The 22,566-nt window shown below is 38.2% G+C and overlaps 1 protein-coding gene across 1 annotated transcript in view; it reads right to left on the bottom strand.

Annotated features, from left to right (window-relative positions):
• Window positions 1-234: 234 nt before the first annotated feature.
• Window positions 235-22,566, bottom strand: part of CRYBG1 (crystallin beta-gamma domain containing 1) — a 96,346-nt gene continuing 74,014 nt past the window's right edge. The window contains 9 exon segments of the mRNA XM_068184179.1: window positions 235-1,928; window positions 4,444-4,606; window positions 7,435-7,593; window positions 8,732-8,855; window positions 11,078-11,217; window positions 14,948-15,077; window positions 15,300-15,409; window positions 17,209-17,241; window positions 17,420-17,546. Coding sequence (XP_068040280.1) covers window positions 1,840-1,928; window positions 4,444-4,606; window positions 7,435-7,593; window positions 8,732-8,855; window positions 11,078-11,217; window positions 14,948-15,077; window positions 15,300-15,409; window positions 17,209-17,241; window positions 17,420-17,546 — 1,075 coding nt within the window. The 3' untranslated portion in view covers window positions 235-1,839.

Genomic DNA, 22,566 nt, shown 5'->3' with positions numbered 1-22,566 from the left:
TGAATGGTGGCCCTGTGCAAAAATGCTTATACAAGTACGTGTACAAAAATGTACAGAAGATTCTTCTTGTATAGAAGAAACACCCATTCCTCAGAGCCTGTAGCTATTCCACAGCATGTATTCACTCCTCAGGGGCTGGCTGTCACAGAAGAATTATGGACAGAGATGGGCACAAGATGAAAGCAAAACTAATCATAAAATGTAATTTTTCTACCTTTAAAAATAATTTCAATAAAAACATTACCTAACTTTAATTTATTTGTAAAATGCTATATTATATATAGCAAGAGCACATCAATATGACAAAGTACCACTGTTTGGAACCAGTAACATCATATTTTCTGTTAAGGACTAAAAGCAGCACATTTCAGAGCAACAAAACTTCAGTGCGTCTTTACAAAAGGAAGAAAATTAGTAAGGCACTTCCTCTAGGGTGCTAATAGCAAAAGCACCAGTATCCTTTGAGGCAATACAATAGTAATGAAAATGTTAATTTTAAACAGATTTACTATGCAAGACAAAGGCCTGGATGCTCCTCAGAGCAGCTTGTAATAACACTGGTCCAAGCCAGAAGAAAACACAGCAGCATAGTACCAGAGTTTGTATTTTACCTTTTTGCCAACATTATTAAAGAAAACTAACATGACCAGGTTCAAAGCAGAGCAACAGAAGGACTTCCTGCAGTCTTCAGAACATCCTCCATGTCACAAGCTCACTAAACCAGTAACACTTACTTGGAATGGGCTCAGCCCTTGGGGCTGGGCATGTATCCAGGCTTAGCTGTGCCCCTTCCTAGAGGATTCTGACACTTCCATCCAACGGGAAGCCAGGAGCCCACCACTAACATTGCTCTCTAACATCTCCAGAAATACTGGGGAGTTGGGCATTCTCTATGGTAAGCCCAACAAGCGGTGGCTGGAAAACTCGGTAACCTCAAGTGCTTACAGGCTGTTGCAGTCATCTTTAGTAATTCTTTCTGTAAGAATTCTTGTTTCCGATACAATTTTGGAGTTCATTAAGACTCTACTTACTGAAACTGTTTTAGAAGGTACAAATGTGTTTTGGCAAAGCAGAAAAATACCCACAACTCAAGAAGTTAAGCAACCTAGGAAATGGGCAAATTCTTCACATTCCAGTGCATCCTTTTGCCTGTCCTCTGTTTTTCTAACAAAATATCTGCTACTTTACATCCTCTATACATGAGAAAATCTAGAATTTTTTCTTAATTTAGGACTTACTATATTAGCATACTAACTATACTTGAAGCCACATAGTAAAATTTCTTTGGATGTGCTGTACTAGCAGTCTTTAAACTTTCAGTAAACATAAGTTTGTTCCAGTGAACCAAATATATTAATTTCCTGTAGTGAATATTTCTCTATACTACAGCTCACAGGTCCAAGTTGCTATACCCACATACACACTGCACTCCTGTCCTTTATAAAATAAGTTGCACTTACTGACTATTCTGGGTTAACTACTCACTGATATGACAGTAACTCCATGGAGTCTCTCCCATGTTCAGTTGCTCTCTTCTAGCCTGAGGCATACTGCCACTCTCTATCCAACATGGAATTGTAAGGATTTAAAAACAGCAAAAAAAAAAAAGGAAAAAAAAAAGAAAAAAAAAGAAAAAAAAAAGGTTTTGAGATACTCAAGCTTTTATAGGGAAAATAATCTTGGCTAGGGAGGCGAAATCATTCTGTTGCTTGTTCTTTTTTAAATTGTGAAGAAAAGACAAAATTCTCATCATTGATCCTGTATCCTTCAGAGATGGCAGTGCTAATTCCAGTGTCCAGAATAGTGGCTAATTCAAACATCACCTCTGCTTCACTGGGTTTATATAACCAGCGGTTCCCAACACTGTGTTAACTTTTCTTCACTGACTGTGTTGACAACGACATGGTCACAGTCATACTGTGTGCCTCCTGTAAAGAGAAATGTCAAAGAATGGAGGTTATCTTTGAAGTAAGAGACAAACACTCTAGGTTTCAGAAAAGCTCTGTAAGAGCTGGTGTAGACAATTTCTCTTCTACCCATAGCTCTAAGAAGACAAACGCATTTTTATCACTGCCTGCTTTTGGAATTTATTTTTGAAACAGTTCATCAATTAACCAGGATCAGTCTGCCTTATTCTCTCCACCCCTTTAGCAATTCAGTTTCTCAGCCTTTTCAGCCTGGATGGAAAAGGAAAGAAACACTGCAGTACAGTCAGGTGCAGCTCCTTGAAGGCTGTCACTTCCCTAAAGTCACATTTGACTATTCAGTTTTCCTGCAACAATTGTCAATTGTCACTTGGCTCTAAAAACAGAGTGAAGATGTTTAGATGATGAACTAAGTCCTTCTGCTAACAGACAATACACACGTGACCAAGTCAGAGGCAAGGTCTGGCACTCATTTATTCCTTGCCATTATTATCCTTTATTTTAACCAGATGAATCACAAGTCACCATGCACAATATATGACCCAATGTTCAGCTGTTTCCACGGCAGCTGAACGTATCTGAATGCAAAATAGAAACGTTTCTTAGAAAAGCTTAATCTACTTATGTGATATAATGCCAGACATGTTCTCAGAGAAGAGCACTATTCTGAGTTAAGAAACTGGGAAGCAAAGACACATTTGACTGGAGCTGAAAGTCAGAATTGATGTTTTTTCCCTCAGATCTAGTATGTACTGCAGAAATGCATGACACATGCGTTTCCTGTAGTACAACACACCTGCAAAGCAGCTGGTATTCCCACTGGAAGTAGCCATCTGTGCCAACCATTTATACAAAGCACCAGGACACTCCCATGGACACTGTCTTTTTGTTCTGCACCCCAATTGCCTCCTGACTGAGCAGAAGACAAGCCTGGCAGCTGAAAGCTTATGATGAGTGTAACATATTGAGCTTTGTAGCTAATAATATTTTTGTAGTTCAGTTATCACTGTGAGTGCAAAATTTTTTTTAAAGTGGTGTCTGATAGAATGTAAACATGTTAAGATGGGAAAAGATGGGATTTTTTCTTCAGTGGATAGAGACACTATTTACTTTGATAGCATGTTGCTCTGGACAAGGCTTTGTGCTATGCCAGTTTATCCACAAGGTGGCATTGGCAACTGCACAGTTACACAACTGCATTCATTTGCTGAGGAATTCTTTAACACGCAATTTGTGGTCCAGAATGGAGCAGGAGAGTTGGCAGAAACAGGCAATGTTCTTACTAGGCTTTCTCAAATAAAAGCTAAATGCATCTACTATTTTGTATTTACTGTACAGATTTACTTTGTTTTAAAGCTAAGAGTGCATCTATACTTCCACTACCAGACCTATCAATTGTAAAGTTCTTCAATTATAAATGCAGAACACATAATTGCTTTTAACATGATTAACTGAAGAAAAGGCAGTGCAGTAGTATTTCTGCTTGTTTGGAACAGGCTCCCCAGGGAAGTGGTCACAGCACCAGATAGAGTTGAAGATGATATTGGACAATGCTCTCAGACACATGGTGAGACTCTTGGTGGGGGTGTTCTGTGCAGTGCCAAGAGTTGGGCTTTGACGATCCTTATAGGTCCCTTCCAGCTCAGGATATTCTGTTATTTCAGGCATTCAGACCTGTTTAGTTCTAAAGTGCTGACTGTTGACTATGCTGTTTTTCTGGTTGGTTTGGGGTTTTTTGGGGATAATGGTGGTTGTAATGTCACAGCATCAATTTAAAATCAATTTTAAAACAGCTAAAAAATTAATAGAACAGATACAGAAAATGTTTACTCCCTTCACCCAAAAAAGCAGTTATGTAAGAACATCTGATTATGCTAATTCTGCTAATCATTCAATTTGCTACTTTTTTAGACCTTTTGTGAAGCTCTGAAAATGAAGTTCAGAAACAATATCTACACAAATCAAATTACTATGACAAAAGTGACTCCAAAATACACATCAAATGTTCACAGATCCCAGGCTGCTATGGCAGAATCTCACGCTTGCCATATAGGTATAGCCATTAATAAACAAAAGAACCTCACCTTTTGCATCTAATCACATCAGTATACAAGCCTGCCTTTGCTTTCCTAATATCCTTTGGCTATTGCATCTACAACTACTATATAAGAACATTTGCACTTACAGAAATTAATGAAAAGTTAGGTTGTTCTTGCTTCACCATTTTAAATAATCATATTCACATTGCCCGAAAATTAACTGAGGCTATCTACAGCGAGTGGACACTGAGAATACAAGATAAGCAAGTACTGTGGGTTACTAAATCGTACGTAGGAGAAATGAAATGAAGTCTTAAGGCCTGTATAATTCAGGAGGTCAAACTAGCTGATCGGGTCTTTTTTGCTTCTAGATTAAAGCATCTGAAGCAACATCCTTAATTTATAGGAGCATTTAGTGTGTATCCCCCTGCAAATACCATGTAATTAAGACCCAGTGTAATGAGATAACATTTGCTTACCTTTGATATCTAAAACCAGCTTGGGTTTCATCTTGCTATAAATTCTGCCATCGGGACTAATATGCCAATATTGTTTGTCTTCATTCCGCTCAAATGACAGACCGAGTTTAGAGCCAGGAGTTATAAGATTTCCAACAATTGTCAAGCAGCAATCCTCTGCCATCTGTGTCATCAGAAAGGCAACAGCAATTACTCAGAATGGCCTTACTTCTACTGTCCACTATTTTTTTAATCGAATAGGAGAGATATAATCAGGTGAGAACAGAATTCAGAAATGACGTTCCCTCCAGGAATCCATTTTTGCCCCAAACTCAAGACTCATCTTCCTTTTGGTCCTGTTTATGCTGATACTCTCCACTACATGGGAACATTAAAATAACTATGCTGTATCAGATCAAAAGGAACAATCAGCACCTGTCTCTAGCAGTGGCCAATAACTGAAGATTACATTGATACCATGGAAGATTACATTGACTGTACTCTTGTATGCACTATGTTCCTGGTTATCTCTCCCAGGCTACAGCAGTTGCCAGCCCAGAGACTTTTCCATGCATCTTGGAATCTTTAATGCTCATTTTCTGTCCCATGTGTGAATTTATTAGTCACTACCCACCAAGATCAGTGTAACCCTTTAACGTGAACACCCTTGTGTAATGTAACCCTTCTATACTGCGGCAAGCAGTTCCAAATCCTGAGTACCACTATTTTTAAAAACAAATTCAAAATAATTTGATATGCAACTGGTTTTATTTGATGCTCTCCTTATCCCTCGATTATTTTAAAGGATGTGTTATCTATGCTATGTTTGCAGAGACTTCGAGCACATCATCCCTCAGTGTACATGTTGTAGGCTAAAATGTCCTTGCTATTTTGTCTCTTCCTTGCATAGAGGCTCCCCATTTCCTCTGAACATATTTTTTTTCCAAACATTTCTAGCTTTGCAGTAACCTTTTCATGAAAAGGACATAACTGCACAGTATCAAGTGTATGAATTTCACAGGGTATCACAGTAATATTTGCTTCTTTGTTCTACACTCTTTTCCTAGTCAATTGTATTACTTGATTCCAAACATCTGCAAATGTCTTGGTTAAAAAAAGAGCTGGCAAAAATCAAGCTTATGTCAAAAGAGTGTTAAGGCTGTATTACTAAGTAACAGTTAATTTTTCTAGATAAACAGTGATTTTCAGTAGAGCATCATAAACTGCGCCTTTTAACTACTGAATGCACTTCTGTGGCAGATTGAACGTTCATCTGTCATTGTTGAAATGGCCCTAAATTATTTTACAAGTATTTTTGAAAGCACTTTTTCTTGAAAAAGTCATACTTCTGACTATCAGAACCTAGAATTAAATAAAGTTGATCTGGTTGTGAAATTCTCACTTGTATCTGAAGCGCTCTCTAGTGGGACTAGGCAAACTCTGAGCTTAGACATTAGGTCCACCAGGCCAGAACTTCACCCATCTCCATGAAACTCATAAAGAGTAAGGAGACCTGCATTCATATCTGTTTCTGAAAAAAGAGCAGAATTACTTTCATATCTTGCTTACTACTTATCCCACATACTCAAAACAGCCCTTCCTAGAAAACCTCAGGCACAGCTCAAGGTCACATCTCATGACTCAGTCACTGAGATGACCCAAGCTTACAGGAAGGTGCAGGTTCTTCCAGTGACCTACGTCTGCCTTCATGCAGGTAGCTACCCACACACCCAGGAGCTCAGTTTTCTTTGTAATATATGGTAAAACCCAATTTTTGGTTTGTGCAAAATGGATTTACTGCCATTCATCAGAAGGATGGCAGAGCTCTGTAAGAGTTCAGTCACTTAAGATCAATGTTGCCAGCTTGCACTCTGCACTAAGCTACCTGATTGCTATACAGCACAAGCTGTGTATTTTCTGTGCACAGAAAAATTGCTTTATGAGATACAGAAAAAGGGCAAAAACCAGAAGCATTTATCCAAAGCCATATAATATCACACTGTCTCAGTATGAAAACTTGTTGACATGTTTGAGAAGCACCATCAAAAGAGAAGTCTTTTCTATGTCATATTAAAGCTTTTAGCTTACTTTGCATCATTTTGCTGTCTGCATAAATCCCTTTTACAACTGCATGTGTCCTCTAAACATGTCCAAACAATGCCTTAGCTTATTAACAGTAAGATTCTTCCCTCCAGCATAGATGACATAGTTATAAATGGCTCCTTTGAAGTTATACAATCCTATAGAAAAAGTTCACATGATTCTTTGCAGTCAAGCTGTTTAACAGAATTAAAGTAACTTAATTTTCTTTTGGCTAGCATCCCTACCTAAGACTGTTAATGCTTAAACATTATATGAACTGTGCATACCTCTGCTCACCTCAAGGACAATTTGCACATGATTAGTTTTATGGACTGTGAGAAAAGTAGGGCTTCATTTGGAAACTTGTACAGAAGAAAGAAAAAAGGATGGATTTGACAAATACAGGGATAACCAGAAAACCAACAAAAAAACCCAAAACAAAAAAATCCCACCCCTAAATGGCTCAAAAGAGTGGGACTTTATCTTTAAGCTTGCCTAAATGCAGAAGAGGATATTGTCCTAGGGTGACTATATGATATTTGTATTTTTAATCATCTGTTTCCTCCCAAATTTGCCATAAACCGGTGCAAATACCAACCTACATTACACTAACTGTCCTACTGCAAGGTATGCATAGCTCAAAATATTATCAGGAAGGGTCTCCCCTGCTTTGATACTTTTGCAATACTTTCTCTCAAAATTTCAATTAAATCAAAAAGTATCATACAACTAGTTTGTATCATCTGAAAAAGGCAGACTTGATTAAAACAAAACAATACCCAAAAAACCAACTCCCTACAGAAAGATTACATTATACTTGAAACAGATTAAGTCTATAAAATAAATGAAGATGCTGCAGTAGGAATTAAATTCATAAAGCTCTACTACTGGAGAGGAAAAGAGAAAATGCACATTGAACTCAAACCTTACCCGACACTTTATGAATCCATCCTGATAAACCCAGATTTGATCATCTGAGTCTGTATCTTCTGCAACCTGTATTCTGAGAAGATTCAGATTATCTAGGTTGCCATCAGCTGACATGAATTTTCCTGTTTCCTTGTTTCGAAGCCTGAAGTACACACGTTTCTGCACAAAACAAAAGAACTCTTTAACCACAATCTCAGCAGAGAACACATCCTGCTCTGAGTTATCTTCAGAGCAGTTACTGTCGGTGCTGAACCCCAAACCCCAAACCTCCCTCTTTCTGAAAGCTTAACTTTCTTATTTACAACTTAATTCAGAAGCCCATAAACATCTGGACAAGACAAGCTGTGAGAACTCGCCACTCTGCATGGAGAGTTTTAGGCTTTCCTGTGCACTGAAATCAGCACACACTGGAAAGCTAAATAATTTTTAATTCAGAGCAGAACTAACTTCTCTCTGCTAATTCCATTCCACATGTGCTCTTAGCTTTCATTAGGGGTGCACTTGTGTGGCCTATTCCACATGAACACTTCTGTTCAGACAAGCTCTCAGCAGGGCAGTCACAATGCATTATTCCTAATTCTGCTTAAGGCTATACAAAGACAAAGCCATGACAGCAAGCAAATGAGGTTGGTTACAGGTACAAGTAACCTATGAATTAGAAAAAGCTGTTTCTCCAATGAAATATGGCTCAGCAAGACCCTCAAATATTAAAGCTCCCAGGACTGCTGCACCACTGGACAAGACCCGACGTCTTTATATAGAGAACAAAATAAAGACTGCATGACAAGAATAAACTTTGCATTAGATTTCCAAATTATTCTACCAATTAATAACCAGGGAGGGATTTTTCCTCTTAAATCAAGACAAAATCACTACTAACTGAAGTATCTTTTTTTTTTACCAATTTTCTTGTTCCATAAATAATGCAGATAGTACAGACAATATGCCAGCAAGCAGTCTAGGTACTAGTTATGAAACAACTTGCAATCTTTTATATATTGCAGTTATAACCATTATTTATTAATCCTTAATTAATCCTTATATGCTGTCTTATGTACTTTGGTTTAAAGGATGCTTAATTAACAGTTTAAGCTGTGTAACTGCAAAGCCATGTTGCATATTCAAACAGCTTTTATTATACACAAAACTCTGGATTTTTTTACACAATTGCCCATGCTAAAGTTTGTCACATGCCTGTGACAAGGCTGCAATGCTGTTTTGAACTGCATAGTATCTCCCCAACCCCATTAGAAGATATAAATTAGTGCTTGATGAGCTCATGTCAAAGCCCACTCACCTGCAGTAAAGGTCTCAGAGAACCTATCTGACAAAAGCCACTGGCTTTATACCAATCTGGAATTTCATTTGGTGTTAACAACATCTGACGTCCCCTGTAATTACTGTGTTCATAAATTATCCATCTATGAGGAGAAAAAATAAGACAATGTTTTAACTGCCAAATTCTGCTTTGGAATCAATAAACGAGTTTAATAGAAATCTGTCCCACAACATAGTAGTGTTTAGCTTTGGAAAGCCAATTACCTTCTTTGTAACAAGCCTTAAAAAATAATAAAATAACATCCTGATTTAGGTCAGCCACACTGAGATGGGTTCAAATTTTAGAGTCCTATTATTTAAAAATTACAAGCTGAATGAAGCAAAGCATTTTCTTGGGAGAACCCAACTTTTAAATACCATTTGTTTTCAGGAGGCCCTGTGACTCCTCAAGGAGCATAGATCTATATGCTATAAATGCTACATTGCTGCAGGTGTAGAACCAGCTGGTTTGTGTATCTGAATTTGGACAGGTCTGGTTCACGTGAGAAAGAACTACTATGGATGCTGCCTGGAACAAGAAAATACTGGAAACTGCAATAGGGTAAAGTTCTCTTGGGTATTTTGATAGAGATGTTATTTCATAACATCTCTCTTCTTTCCAAATACCTGTAGTGGGGGTGGGGAAGAGACAGAGCAAGAGTGCACAACTACACTTAAAACCACACATTGAGTGCAATCTGTCAGAATCCAAGTTCTGATTCTCCATTTTTGGCACAGCCAGTGAATAAAATAGGTTGCCATACAGTGCAATTTCTAGAGTTTTCTCACAGTGATGTGCTGGGACTCTCTAGTAGCCCATGGGGGTTTGAGTACATGAACACTCAATATGCTCATTTTCAGGTTACCTCCTTCCTCTGACTGTTTTCTCACCAGACTTCTCCACCCAGAGGCAAACTCACTTTAATTTTGGTGCTTTTTCATTGCCTAATACACATCTATCCCCAGGTATGAAATTAAGAGAATTATAAATGGAGGTCTCTTAGCAAAGGAAGAGAAGATGAAATCCTCTTCAATAACGGAGGCAGCAGGGGCAAGAAAACTGTAAACCCTGTATTTTTACACATTTCAGCAGCTGACACTGCTATAATGAAATCAGAATTTTCGTATTATATTCTATGTTTCCAGTGATCCACCAAAAAAAAAAACAAAAAAACCAAAAACAAAAAAACCCCACATATATATGAAACACACACAATTCACAATTCCATTACCTGGAATAATGATATTTGCCAAGAAGTAACTTGATGTTTGACTTCATATTATGGAAAGTGAGAATCAACTATATTGTGGTTATGGTGAAAGATACTGAAACCTTGGGAGGCTTCAGAATACAAACATGTACCTTTTCTTACAATCTTTGTTTCAAAGTTCAGTTCAGTGTGCTAAGGAAACTCTTTGACCAGCTTATCCTGATGGGGAAAATGATTTGCTCTACAGATTTGCTTATTAGCTGTCCACTTGAGGGCAGCCTTAAGCTACCCAACAGCATCTCTCTAGCACACACCTTGGAAATTTACCTCTTCAAAAGAACACATTTAAATGCAAAGCAATAGTAACATGGATCTATCATTAAAACCCAAAAAGCCCCAAACTACAAAAACCACCAAAACTGGGGGCAAGTATCTTAGAAGTAGAGGTTAACAACAAGGAAAAAAACAAAAAGATAATTAACAGATCTGCTGGAATCCTAGAATATAGGACAGTAGTTTTAAAAATGCTTCCAAGCAGCTTTTAAACTTCCTATCAGACTATTTTTACATGATCTTCAAAGGTACATTTAGAGAACACAACTGCTTAAAAACAGCTACCAAATCTAACTGCTAGATTCTCATCCAGTTCCTGAAGTAAAAGGGACTATTACTACTAACACCAAAAGAGGTGAGATCATGGTCTGATTGTACCTTTGTGTCCACAGCAGAGGTTAAAGGATGACCATGAAGACTTATTAAAAATAATTTTGAACTTATGACACAGATCCCAAACCAAATTATTTTTTTACGGCTAAACTAAGAGCACAGAAGTTAGTTTTAAGAATGCTATCTAAGCTGATTTTTATAATATGGCATGAGAGAAGACATGTGTTTCCCTGAGAGCTTTATTCAAATTCCTTTCAACTCCTAGCAAAGGACAGAGTTAGTGATAACATATTGTTGAGGCAGGATATGAAAATGCTCTGTAAGATGAAATGGCATTAATGCACTACACACATTATGATATTCTAATTTTACAGTCTGTAGTTCCATTACACCTGTAAAGTTGAGTAAGTACTTCATTCTAAAGAATCAAAAGGTGATTTTAAACTTACATGCCACCAAGGACTTGAACTGAAGCTATTCGAGGATTGTATCCCAGGAACTGAAGATTTAAGATTTCTGTACTGAACTCGATTTTCTTTCCTTGGAAACCCATCTTTTCAAAAAGAGCTATGCAGGGCTCAGACAGCTCCTGCAAAAGGAAGATAAGTGCTTTTATAGGATGTTGGAATTCCAGATGGTGACTGTGAAGATCAGTACTCCACAAACCCCTTCAGAAGTTTCTTCTTGATTGTTTAAGATCAAAAACTCTGAGTGTTTCTGCTCTTCAACTCTCTAATTAAACTTGAAAAGTCATGAAAAACCCTCATACAAAATACACAAGGGATCTGCTTGCATGGAACATAAAGCTGCCTCATCTTCAGGCACAAAGACCTCTGTGGCTGGTTCTTGCACAATACCTTAAGTATGTTTTAAAATACATTTTAATCAATGCCATATCTCTCTTCCATTGCACTGACCCCCACTCATGGGAATTTTCACACAAAGAGCTGAACAGACAGTAAGATAATATTGATTTCTACAGCTTCAAATGATGACGGCCTTGGCAGCACTGCTTATCGCTTACTGCATTAATTTTTAACTTTTACAGTAGGTTACAGCACCTTCAATCTCTGACTAGACAAAAGATTCAAGATTCATACTACTGAGGTAAAAATTCATTATAAGTGAAAACTGTAACACTGGAATCCTCCAAATTGCTGTGGGGATATGATTCTTCTTCTCTGTCAAAATGCTTCTGGTGTCAGAGGGATTCTGCCCACATGAAGCTCTCTGCAACACTGAATCCAATCTGAATGTCTTCTGCAAAAGGGACTTTGGACTCTTTTCTGTGGGGCAAAGTATTTGTGTTGTGGACTGAAAATAACCTGTCATAATGAAGGCCTTCCTGTGGAAGCTGGGAGGTAGGGTTTGAAATTCCCCAGGGTACAGTCAATTAAGCCTGAGTGTCCTGGTGTTACAGTGTACACTCATAGACAGAAATGACACTGCCACTCCCTTTCTCACAAATCCTCCAGCCAACGACTGCATAACACCAACGCCACAGCCAGAAGAGCTCCTTCCTTCTGGCATGTGTTCAGCGCACTCACACATCAACTGGATTGGGAACGCCTGACATGACGCAAAGTCTCGACAGACTCCCATCCCACCTCAGGCATGGAAACAGGCCCTCCAAGGCAGAGCTGGCTCCATGCATGCGTGGCAGCTCATATATGCATGCTTCCATGTGAACTTATTAGGCAAGGCCTCCCATCTACCCATTTCCAGACAGTGCTTAAATTCCTCTCTTATCTTCCTTTAGATGTTTAAGGGCTCAGATGACGGCGTTGCATGAGCGTCACCATTACCTGCGCAGCAGTCCAACTTATCACAGAGCAGCTGAGCTGTGCTTCCTGATGGCACACATGCTGCTAGGCTGTGGAAAATGCCAGGAGAGGCCTTTTCACTATACTCCAAAATCAGAGTATGCTCAGCCCCACCATGAAAGCCAACACCAGCTAGATTGTCATGCACCACCACGGCTAAAGAGCCCAACAGCACCAGTCACACTGTGATGACGTCCCAGTGCCTCTGAGCTCTAAGTCCTTTTACAGACTGGCACCTGCCCTTTGAGACGTGCAACTTCTCAGACAACAGCCTTTCAGCCTCATGTAATGCTTTAGAAATAATCTTCTTGCAAAGAAAACAGAAACAGAAAAGGAAATCCTCCAATTTTCTGTCACACCTTACACTGGGCATTTCTTTTGGTTCAGCAGCGACACTGGTATATAAAACAGTGACAAGTATAAGGTCAGCTCATGAGTTTGCTGTCTGTTCTTTCTGTGTACTGCACTGTACCAAGCTGGTGTTCCTGCAGATCTACACTTAGTTATTCCACAGGGTTTCTCATTGCAGATGACTGTTCAAGTATAAGCCACATTCACAGCTGTTTTTTATAGTATGCTCAGGAAGAAGAACATGAGTCAAATTCAAGAAGGAAAAATGCTATTTTCTATCTACAGCACAACCATGTGGAGCATGCAAAGCAAGCACAACCAAGATATAGTGGAATCTAACCCCCCAAAACCTTAGAGCTTATAAACAGCCCTTAATATAGTTTCATAAGTTCCTTTATTTAAAAAAGCCTTTTTAGCTTTCACTTACAGATGTATAAAATATCCCTTTAATTTCCTTTTTTTATGGTCCCTTAAAAAATGATCCCTTCAGAGGGGTGTTTAACTAGATAAATATAGTAACATGACATTAAAATAGCAAAGGTGCTTCTTATATAGAAATGTCTTGAAAAATCCTGAGGAAAGTTATAGAAATGGCAGATGGTAGGGAGGAATTAAGATTGGCACTGCCAAAATACATTCCCAAAATATGCCTGACAGGTGAAACCTGGAGCTAAAATAATAAGGCTCAAGCTTTTGGAAAATCATGAAAAACAAACAGTGTAAGTAGTTAGATAGGAATGATCATTCTTTCTCTTCTGGTTTGCTACTAAACCAATAATCAAAGTAATCCATCCTCCTCTGCAGCTAGGGAGCCTCTGAGGAAGGAAGCAGCAGCACATGATTTGCAGACAGATGAAGCTCTGTGCTACTCTCTGAAGTGTGATAGAATGTAGGGCTAGAACAAGTTTCACAAGTATAAAGAAGTTAAAGAAGCACAGAACTGGCATTTTTGTTTTAACTCAGTCTCTGTCACAAATAGCAAATCTTTTAGAAGTAAGCTGATCCTTCCAGCTTGAAATAAGCATTTTAAACCCAGGAGTTAATGAAATGAAATAAGCATTTTAAAGCCAGGAACTATTGAAATGTATTTAATTAATGGCAATCACCCACCAAGCTTGGCTAGAAACAATTCTATTGTTTTTAACAGGATCTGTCTACTAGACAGCCAAAGAGTTCAGAAGGCTGACATACTTGCTGCAGTTTACAGAGTACATCAAACTTCTCCAGAGCCATGAAAGAGGATGACACATTTTTGCTCTCCATCAACTTCTACACCACTGACAGGTTGCCAAAATTACAGTGGAGTGCAATAAAGTTGCCAAATTCAAAGAAGAGATTCAATAGTGAACTCCTCCTTATTTAAAAGGAGTACCATCTCATGTTGCTGTTAGTCCCCGGAATCTTGACCACATTTTGCTAGTAATGACTTTGATCTTAAAAGATACTTGCAGATTCTGTAAGTGATCCATCATAATGATTGGTTATAAGCTTGAGCAAACTCATTCCTGGCCACTGATGAGTTACAAAATATGTAAATGTAGTTTAGTTTGTATCTTGTATCCACCACACATAACAACACTGCTCAATTTTGCCAAATACTATGGGGTGTTGCTTTACCTTATCTAGAAGGGTGCATTATTTTGTGATTAACTCAAATTCCATTGTCCTGATGATAACAACAGTGTCTTATAATTACATGTATTTCATGCAAAGTTGCTTAATTAGGCCTGCTTTTTAAATATGCATCATAAACAAGGTCCATGGTACAGATATTTCTTCACACCATCCTAACACCTTCTCAATCCATTCTAAGTGGTCTCTCCTACCAGAAAATAGGCTTGACTCTTTACAGAAGTTCTTTTATAAGCTGTTATTAAGAACAGGCATCCCAGGCAGTTGCTTCTGTAATGTCTTCTCCTTTGCAAAAATAGCACAGAGGTCAAGAAAACCTGACTAACTGCAGCTAGGACATTTAACTGCTACTGCACAGAAAAAATCCAAACCAAAAGAAACAAACCAACCCCCCATGCCGCTGCCTCCAAACCCTCCTCTGTTGTATGTGTGCCATAGAATTTTTACTGTTGCAAAAAATGGGGAGTCATCACTGTCCTTATCTTTACAATATTTCACACAGGTTTTACTTACAATATTTATGATCCGTAAAGATTTTAGAACTGCTTGGGGTGAACAACCCATTGCTCTCAGATCAGGATAGATCCCTTCTTCCAACACATACTGGTTACCAGTGAATTCCTCCTCGTCATACACTATGCAGCTGTAGAAAGAAGGAGAAGTTCCCTCCTAAGACATCTGTGTCAGTAAAATGCAGCTGCATTATTTACAATGTTTTGTCCTGAAAGATTGATGTGCAAACGGCAAAGCATTGTTTTCTGTAAGTCCCCATATATGAAACCACCTCATGTGTTAGAAAGCTCATTGCTTTTCTAAAACTTCTACCATTTTAGTGATTTGGCAGTATTCATTCAGTATAACTTACCTGCCATCTAAAATTTTTGAAGACTTCACAGCAAATGAGTCAATACATCTTGTGTTTTTTTCAAATATTTGGCAGTTACCCTTGAATTCAGGCTCTGAAAATAACTGGACCTTTAAAAAGTTATAAACATATTTAAGGAAATTCATTCTTCTACCTTTAGTTACATCTCTACCATTAATTCTATAACTACATAAAAACATACTTATAACACCCAGACTTCCTTGGTTACCTATGTTTGTCACCTCTTCAGTGTTACAATCCTTGCTCAAGAGAGCAAGGTAACAACTCCAAAAAATAATTCTGGCTGTAAATCACTTACTGACATACAAAATAACAACACTAACAAGTATAGCTTCTTGGTCTGTCTGCTGGTTAAGATGTTTAAATTCCCACAGTGACCAGAATAGGCACACATTTATTAAAAGGCCATAACAAAGTTTTCTTTTACATTATCAATCTGCTTAATCTCCAAAATGCATACTCTTCCCAGGAAATTAAAACTCTCTGCCTCTCAGAACACTACTGGTGTATAATCCTTGCACAGGACTCAGACAATATGCCAAGAAGCATGGTATATATTCGCAGGGTAGATGGGCTTAATGAGCCTGTTACAGCTACAGACACAGTCTCATGTTGGTTCTTTCCCTGCTCCAAGGATAAGAGAGGATACATCCCCTAGAGTGTTTTGCCCTTATTAAAAAAAAAAAAAATCCTAAGCAGCAAACATGCTAATTTGGTAGAGGATAATTAGCCCTGATCACACAAAGTCATTCACATTACAACATGCCTACCAGCTTTATTCATTCTTAATAGAGATAGGAGTGTGGGCAGGTACAGCATTCTCCAAAGAAGAACACGCTGATGATGGATGCAGGCTGTTGGCTGCAAGCCACTACTTCTTTGTTTCCTTAGGATAAGGTCTTCCTTAGGATAGGGTCTTAGTAGGCACATAATGTGAAGATGCAAATAATTTTTCATGCACACAGCTGAAAATAAGCAGCCTTGAGATTTTTATTCCCCATAGTTTATGCATTATCCCTATGCAGGAGATTCTAGTGAAGTGTGCTACTAATCAGGAGTAGCAAACCAGGACAGCTAAGAATTGCCTCCTTAGTTTTTAGGGCTGTGATATACTCACTACTTTGACTGAAATAAAAATAAGAATAGCAATAACTTTGTACAGGGACAAACCTGAAAACCTGAAAAGGTTCAGAAATTAGGAAGGATGAAAAAAGCTGCCCATTAGCCTCACTGCCAAAGCTACATATCAGTACTTGCACAAAGGAGACAATCCAATGTAGAAATATACTAACTCATTGAGCAGACAAGTTCTCCCTGCCATTTCCTTCCCTTATGATATTGACAAAGATGACATTAACTTTTAAGCACAACTCAGCAGTATTTGTGAGTGAACAACTCCTTTCAAGTGCAACCACCACTAGCAAAACTCTTAACCAAAGAAATCGGTTCAAAAGGAATTATGTAGGCGGTACCAAGAACAACAACATCTATCCTGTAGTGTTCTCACCAAAACAACATCTCTGTTGTAGAGCCCTCACCTCAGCAACAGACTCCAGATCCTGCACCTCTGCATAGAGGGCTGCAGGCTCCAGCTCTATAAAACAATCACTGATACCCCAAATTACCTCACTTGCTGAACCAAGACATTGCCATTGCCCTAAGAAAGTTCTGATGGCAATTGTGTATCAAATCCCACCTTCCTTGGGTCTTAACATGCCTTACTCAAGAGGTTTGGAAAGTAGCCTTCTTCCACCTGCAGTCTTCACTCTTTGACTAGTCAGACATCTATGCAAATACCTGAGTGTTCCCCTGGACAAACAGCCACTTCTTTATTTACGTGTTACAAACACCATACAGTATGTTTCATGTGCTTAGAAAAGTATCTTACCTTGACTTTACCCCTTTCGCTTCCAACAATATCCTGCAAAAGTTTTGAGGGAAAGAAGGGAAAAAAATATTTTCAACAGTAATAAAATAACATAGAAAATGTACTATTAATTATCATTTAAATAATGTAAATAAACTGAATTTGATAGAAAAAGTACAGTTCCAAATAATTCTGAGAAACTTGCAAAACAAGTAGAAAATTAGCTCCTTACCATAACAATGGGTTGAACTGAAGATATTTTGCAATTCTTTCCTCCCCATGCCTCAATGCTAGGATACATCCCTTTAGCCAGTATATACTGCTCCCCTGTAAACTCAGGATTCTCATAAGCCACCCATCTAAAAGAGAAAGAAGAGGAGGGTGGTTGGTAGGAGTCACACTACTTTACTAAAATAAAGATTCATTACTATCGTAATGTAAGAACAAATAAAAAGTTTCTGAAGTGCCAAATTATGATGCTGTTAAAACCCTAAAGAAACCAGTGTATCTGATAGTGCAAACCCTATGCAAATTTTACTACCTTCTTGCACTATGTTGATACAAATCAGAGTGAATTAGCTAAAGCAAAGCACAAGTTCAGACACATCACATATCCTAAAAGTTATCTCCAGTAAGAATATTTCAAGATGTTTTACAATTCTATTATTTTACCAAGGTCAAGTTCTTTTCTTAAAAAAAAAAAAAAAAAAACCAGAACCAAGAACACCAGACAGATATCAGAATACAGCTTTTTCAACAACACTAATGTTCAGAGTAATCTGGGCAGTAGCAATACTGACTTTTAATGTTGCCTGTAGCTACGGCTCAGTTGTGTCTAAGCAAGTACACACCCCAACAGGATGCTGAGCTGCAACAACAGGCATATATGCTAAGCAGAGGAGACTATTCCCTGCTAGGAATCAGAGCAAGAAGAATATCCTTGAAAGCTAAGCATTAAAACCACCACAAATTTGACCAGATCAATGTATTTCAATGCAAAGCTGTTACTGTAACTACTCAGTTGGATGTCGTGCTCGACATAGGCCACAAACTCAGAGATCTGCATCAAGTCTTCTGTCTCAGTCAGAATATGCCTTTTTGAAAGACTTTCAACTTTTGACATGATACACACCTGAAGTATTGGAAAAACAACAAAATCACTACATATATCTCTCTGATGCCAAACTACTCCTGCAGTCTTTAGGTCCAATCTTAAATATCTGCTATCAGTTTGTCTTGCTAAGAATAGTCTACTACCTTCAATAAATCTTCTATTACAGTGTTCTTCTAACCCTGGTTCCATACTGAAAGCCCAAACAGAGCCATTCCTGCATCTATATTACCTTTGATTTTGTGATAATTTTGTGTAGAACTTGATTTGTTTTTTGCTGCTATACTTCCCAAACTTTCCCATATTTACAACTCTTTTTTTTTTCTGTTTGGTTGTTTTTTGAGTGCCCATATGACATCAGACCACAGCAGCTGCGTTTCGTTCATTATATTTATGCAGGAATCCGGACAACTTGCTGGTTCCTGATTCTACAAGAAAAATTTCTACTCAGAGTCAACCTGCTTTTAATTTTAGCCACTGTAGTTCATAATGAGTGTATGCTAGATTATGCCAAAATCCACTTTCAGTGGACTCAGAAACTTACTGAGTTTCTACACTAACAAAAATTTAATATCATAAAGCAGTAAAATGATACAGATCTTAAAATCTGCAGGGAAAGATAACTCTCAACACGAAAATTCCCCATTAATTTATGTATGTCAATCAATTGGATTCTACTAAGCTGCAGTTTTATTCCAAGTACAAATGCCAGAGTCTCTGTAGATACAAGAAGTGGGATAACCTCAAACTGAAATAAAGGTGCATCAGCATGTATGTGCCAGAAGTATGAACTTTGTTTTACTTGTCCATGGCAAACATTCAAACAGTGATTCACATACATCATTATTCACATCTCTTGGTTTGCCTCAGATATAATCAATTATTCCAACTTGTTACACACTAATTACTTACGGCATATTTCAAGGTCCATTTCAAAATCACCTCAGAGTAATTCATCAAAGAGACATTGGTATGTACAATAAATTGAGCAGAGTTCAAATGTCTCAGGTGTGTCTATACCTGTATACCACATATATCAAAAGCAGTGAAAATGAAGTTTCCTTAAACAATTTCTTCAGCAGGCATTCATTAGATTTTTCAGTGCACAAGTGCCAAGATACAGCTATATGGTGCATGGTAGTTTTACTTGATTGAGATCTATGCAAAAAAGTGTTTCTGATATAAAGTGAACTGTAAGCAGCACTGTAAGTGAACAGTTCACTGTAAGTGAACTGAACAGCAGCCTCATAAGAACCCCTTCATAGCAGTTATTTAGTCCCCCCCATCTAAAAACAAGCCTAAATGCAGAAGTAACCAACAAATCTCACTTGCATGTGTTTACATCTAAATAAATGGGATTTAAATCATTAAGTGCCACTCTTCTATGTAAGTCAGACCATGCAGTTCAACAGTTCCTAGAGTCAGGGCTTAATGGTGAAATACTTGTGCTTCTCCACTTCATTCAGAAGCCCATATAATCTGCTGAAAGTAGTAATAACATCATCAAGGGCAGGCAGCTGAATTCAGTACCAGCTAAACCTGCCAGACCTCAATATTATCCCTAGGAAGGAGTACTGCCTTAATCCAACTTCTGACTTCACAGAAAGGCCTGGAGAGCAAGATATTGCCCCCACAGCTGAGCAAGAGAGCCACATTCCAGCTGCCAGGCACAACAAAAACTGAAGGGCTGCTCTGCAGCATGGCAGCAACCATCCTGCCCCACAGGGAGCGAGCTCTCCTAGCACAACAGATTTGTAATCCCCAGATGCACAAACTGCCTTAGTGAGGCTGAGCAACAGCTCCATCCTAGGCTGCTGGCAGGAGGGTGCTGGAGACCTTTCCTCCTGGGCACCATCCATGACCCTGAAACCAGAAGTAGCATAAAGCTTTGATTATACATTGTTAGTACTATTACACACAGAGAATCTTTCTCCAAAAACCTCTACGTATGACATCTAGGAAGTGCAGCTCCAAACAGGGTCTGAAAGTACAGCCAAGAAAATAATCCAGACATGGGTAACTCACCAAATATCAGATTTGCCCTCAGTTAGCCCAGGACTCACCTTGTCTAACTTTAGGAGGGAGGTCAGAAAGTTAACTAGCACTTGCAGATTTGTACCATAATTAATAGATAGGATGAGATAATAAAATTCTATTTATAGGAGAAAGAAAATGGGTTCATCATGCTCCTTTGTGACTGTTAGTATCCCAGGGACTCACAAGCTTTAATTTTATGACTCCTTGAAAGGTTTTTTTCTGAACATCAGTTCAGGTATACAGAGAAGTTAAAGCTTTGTTTGAAGTGTTCTCTAATGGGGTAACCAAGGGGGTAACCATGTCCTTTTCAGCTCACAGTGGAGGTTTGTTCTTGTACCTTGTGTCTCCAGTTTCACTCATGTTACCTTCCTGAGTGCATCTAGGTTAAATTTACTACATTCTGGTTTCTGTATATGAACCACTCATTACCTAATTATTTCCTTAATATCACTCACTATCCATACATACTCTAGAAGCAATCCCAATCTACATTGTGGATTAATTATTTGAAAACTAGGGGAAAACCTGGCTGATAACATGACCACAGTAAACAGATGACTACATAACATAAACAAATATAGGAAAATTCTTCCAGCAAGTTCAAAGGGAATCAACTAAAAGACAAAAGCTTCTTCAGGAGTTCTGGCAAGGTTTGGTGTGTTTATGGATAAAGAAAAGGCACATTTCAAACATGCAGTTCCTGTGATTTTGATCACTATTAAATAAAAGCTTGAAGAAGTTTTTAAGCAGAGAGGAAATCAAAATAGTACAACACTTGATTTTAGTACTTGCTTGAACTTGTAAAGGGTGTTACCTGTTGCTAGTAAATAGTTCCATTTTCCGCCACTTCAAATTCTGACAGTTTGGAAGTAAAGTTCAAACCCTACTTAAAAGAAGAAAGGCCCCTCCTATTTTCAGGCAGCCTGGATTGCTTTCTCCTACCCTGATGGCAGAAAAATAATTTTTGAATTTTATGTTTGGCTAGTCCCCAAAAAATGCTCAAGTGCAAAACATTTTCATTTTTCAAGAAGTGCATTTTCATTCTTCAAGAAGTTAATCCTCATCTCCTTAGGATATATTTTTCAGGATGTCTTTACAATGGATTTAGCAAAGACATGAAAATATTGCTTGGAAACACATTTAGAAACATCTAAAAATTTAGAAATTTTAATGCAGCTAGTGTTGAATTACCCCAAAATGGAATAGTCACTCCCCAAATGCAGAGCTAGCCTGCCTCCAGCAATACAGTTCAGAGCTGCAGATGAGCTCAGAACTCGTTCCATAGTATCTGTGCACTAGAGTGTCAGGCTTTCTTTTCTTTGATATACCCTTTAAATTACAGAGCAATCAAATTAATTATGTGGGAAATACTGATCATCTGTTATCTTACTGCTCTAACTGCCTACCCTAGATACCTGTAGTTAAAACATTGCAATGAAAGGTTGAGGGCTTCTTAAATTTTTGACTTATTTTAATTGTTTTCAATATAATACCAGGAAGGTTACTTTGAAATATTATGACAAGCTTTTATTGAATCTGTCACAGTTACCTATGTCCTCATCTGCATTACAGCCTAAACAACTCAGGAAATTGCTCAATGGATTATTCATTGCTCTGTCACAGAATTCTTGGAAGGAAAGATATAAAAAAATCTTCTACCTGAACAGATGGTTAACACTTAAAATAAAGCACTGTATTGCCAAACATAACTTCACACAGATCACTCAAGCTTTCTGACACATTAACATTTAGTAAGATCACCACTCACAAACACTCACAACCTCTCTGGAAACCCCCAAACACTCACAACCTCTCTGGAAACAGAGGGGTTGTACAAAACTCTTAAGAGCTGAGTGCTAGCCACATGTTACGAACAATGCATGTGAATTTTTTAAAAGCTTATTGCTACAAATTACATCTTTTGAAGTCTACAGGAGTGGTAGCAGAGTCTGTGGGACAAGTTTTGTTCACAAAGACCTCTAGCCACCTTTGCATCAGAGTCTTAAAAGTCACTCTTAATTACTAGAATACTCAAACTCACGTATGATTCCTATCTCAGATGCAACAGACACATTTACTAGAGCAACTACATGAAGGGCATGATAGGTAACCCACAATTTGTTTCCCAGCCTTCAGAGGCGACTCTTTCCCAGGAATCTCTCTTGCATATTACAGAAGACAAAAGAGCACAGTGGCTTCAAAGGTCACCAGGCAGAAAAAAAAAGCTGCTG

The sequence above is a fragment of the Anomalospiza imberbis genome, chromosome 3 (genome assembly GCF_031753505.1).
Source record: "Anomalospiza imberbis isolate Cuckoo-Finch-1a 21T00152 chromosome 3, ASM3175350v1, whole genome shotgun sequence".
Lineage (NCBI taxonomy): Eukaryota > Metazoa > Chordata > Aves > Passeriformes > Viduidae > Anomalospiza > Anomalospiza imberbis.
The sequence above is the reverse complement of the archived record's forward strand: the minus strand, read 5'-3'. Positions and strand labels throughout refer to the sequence as shown.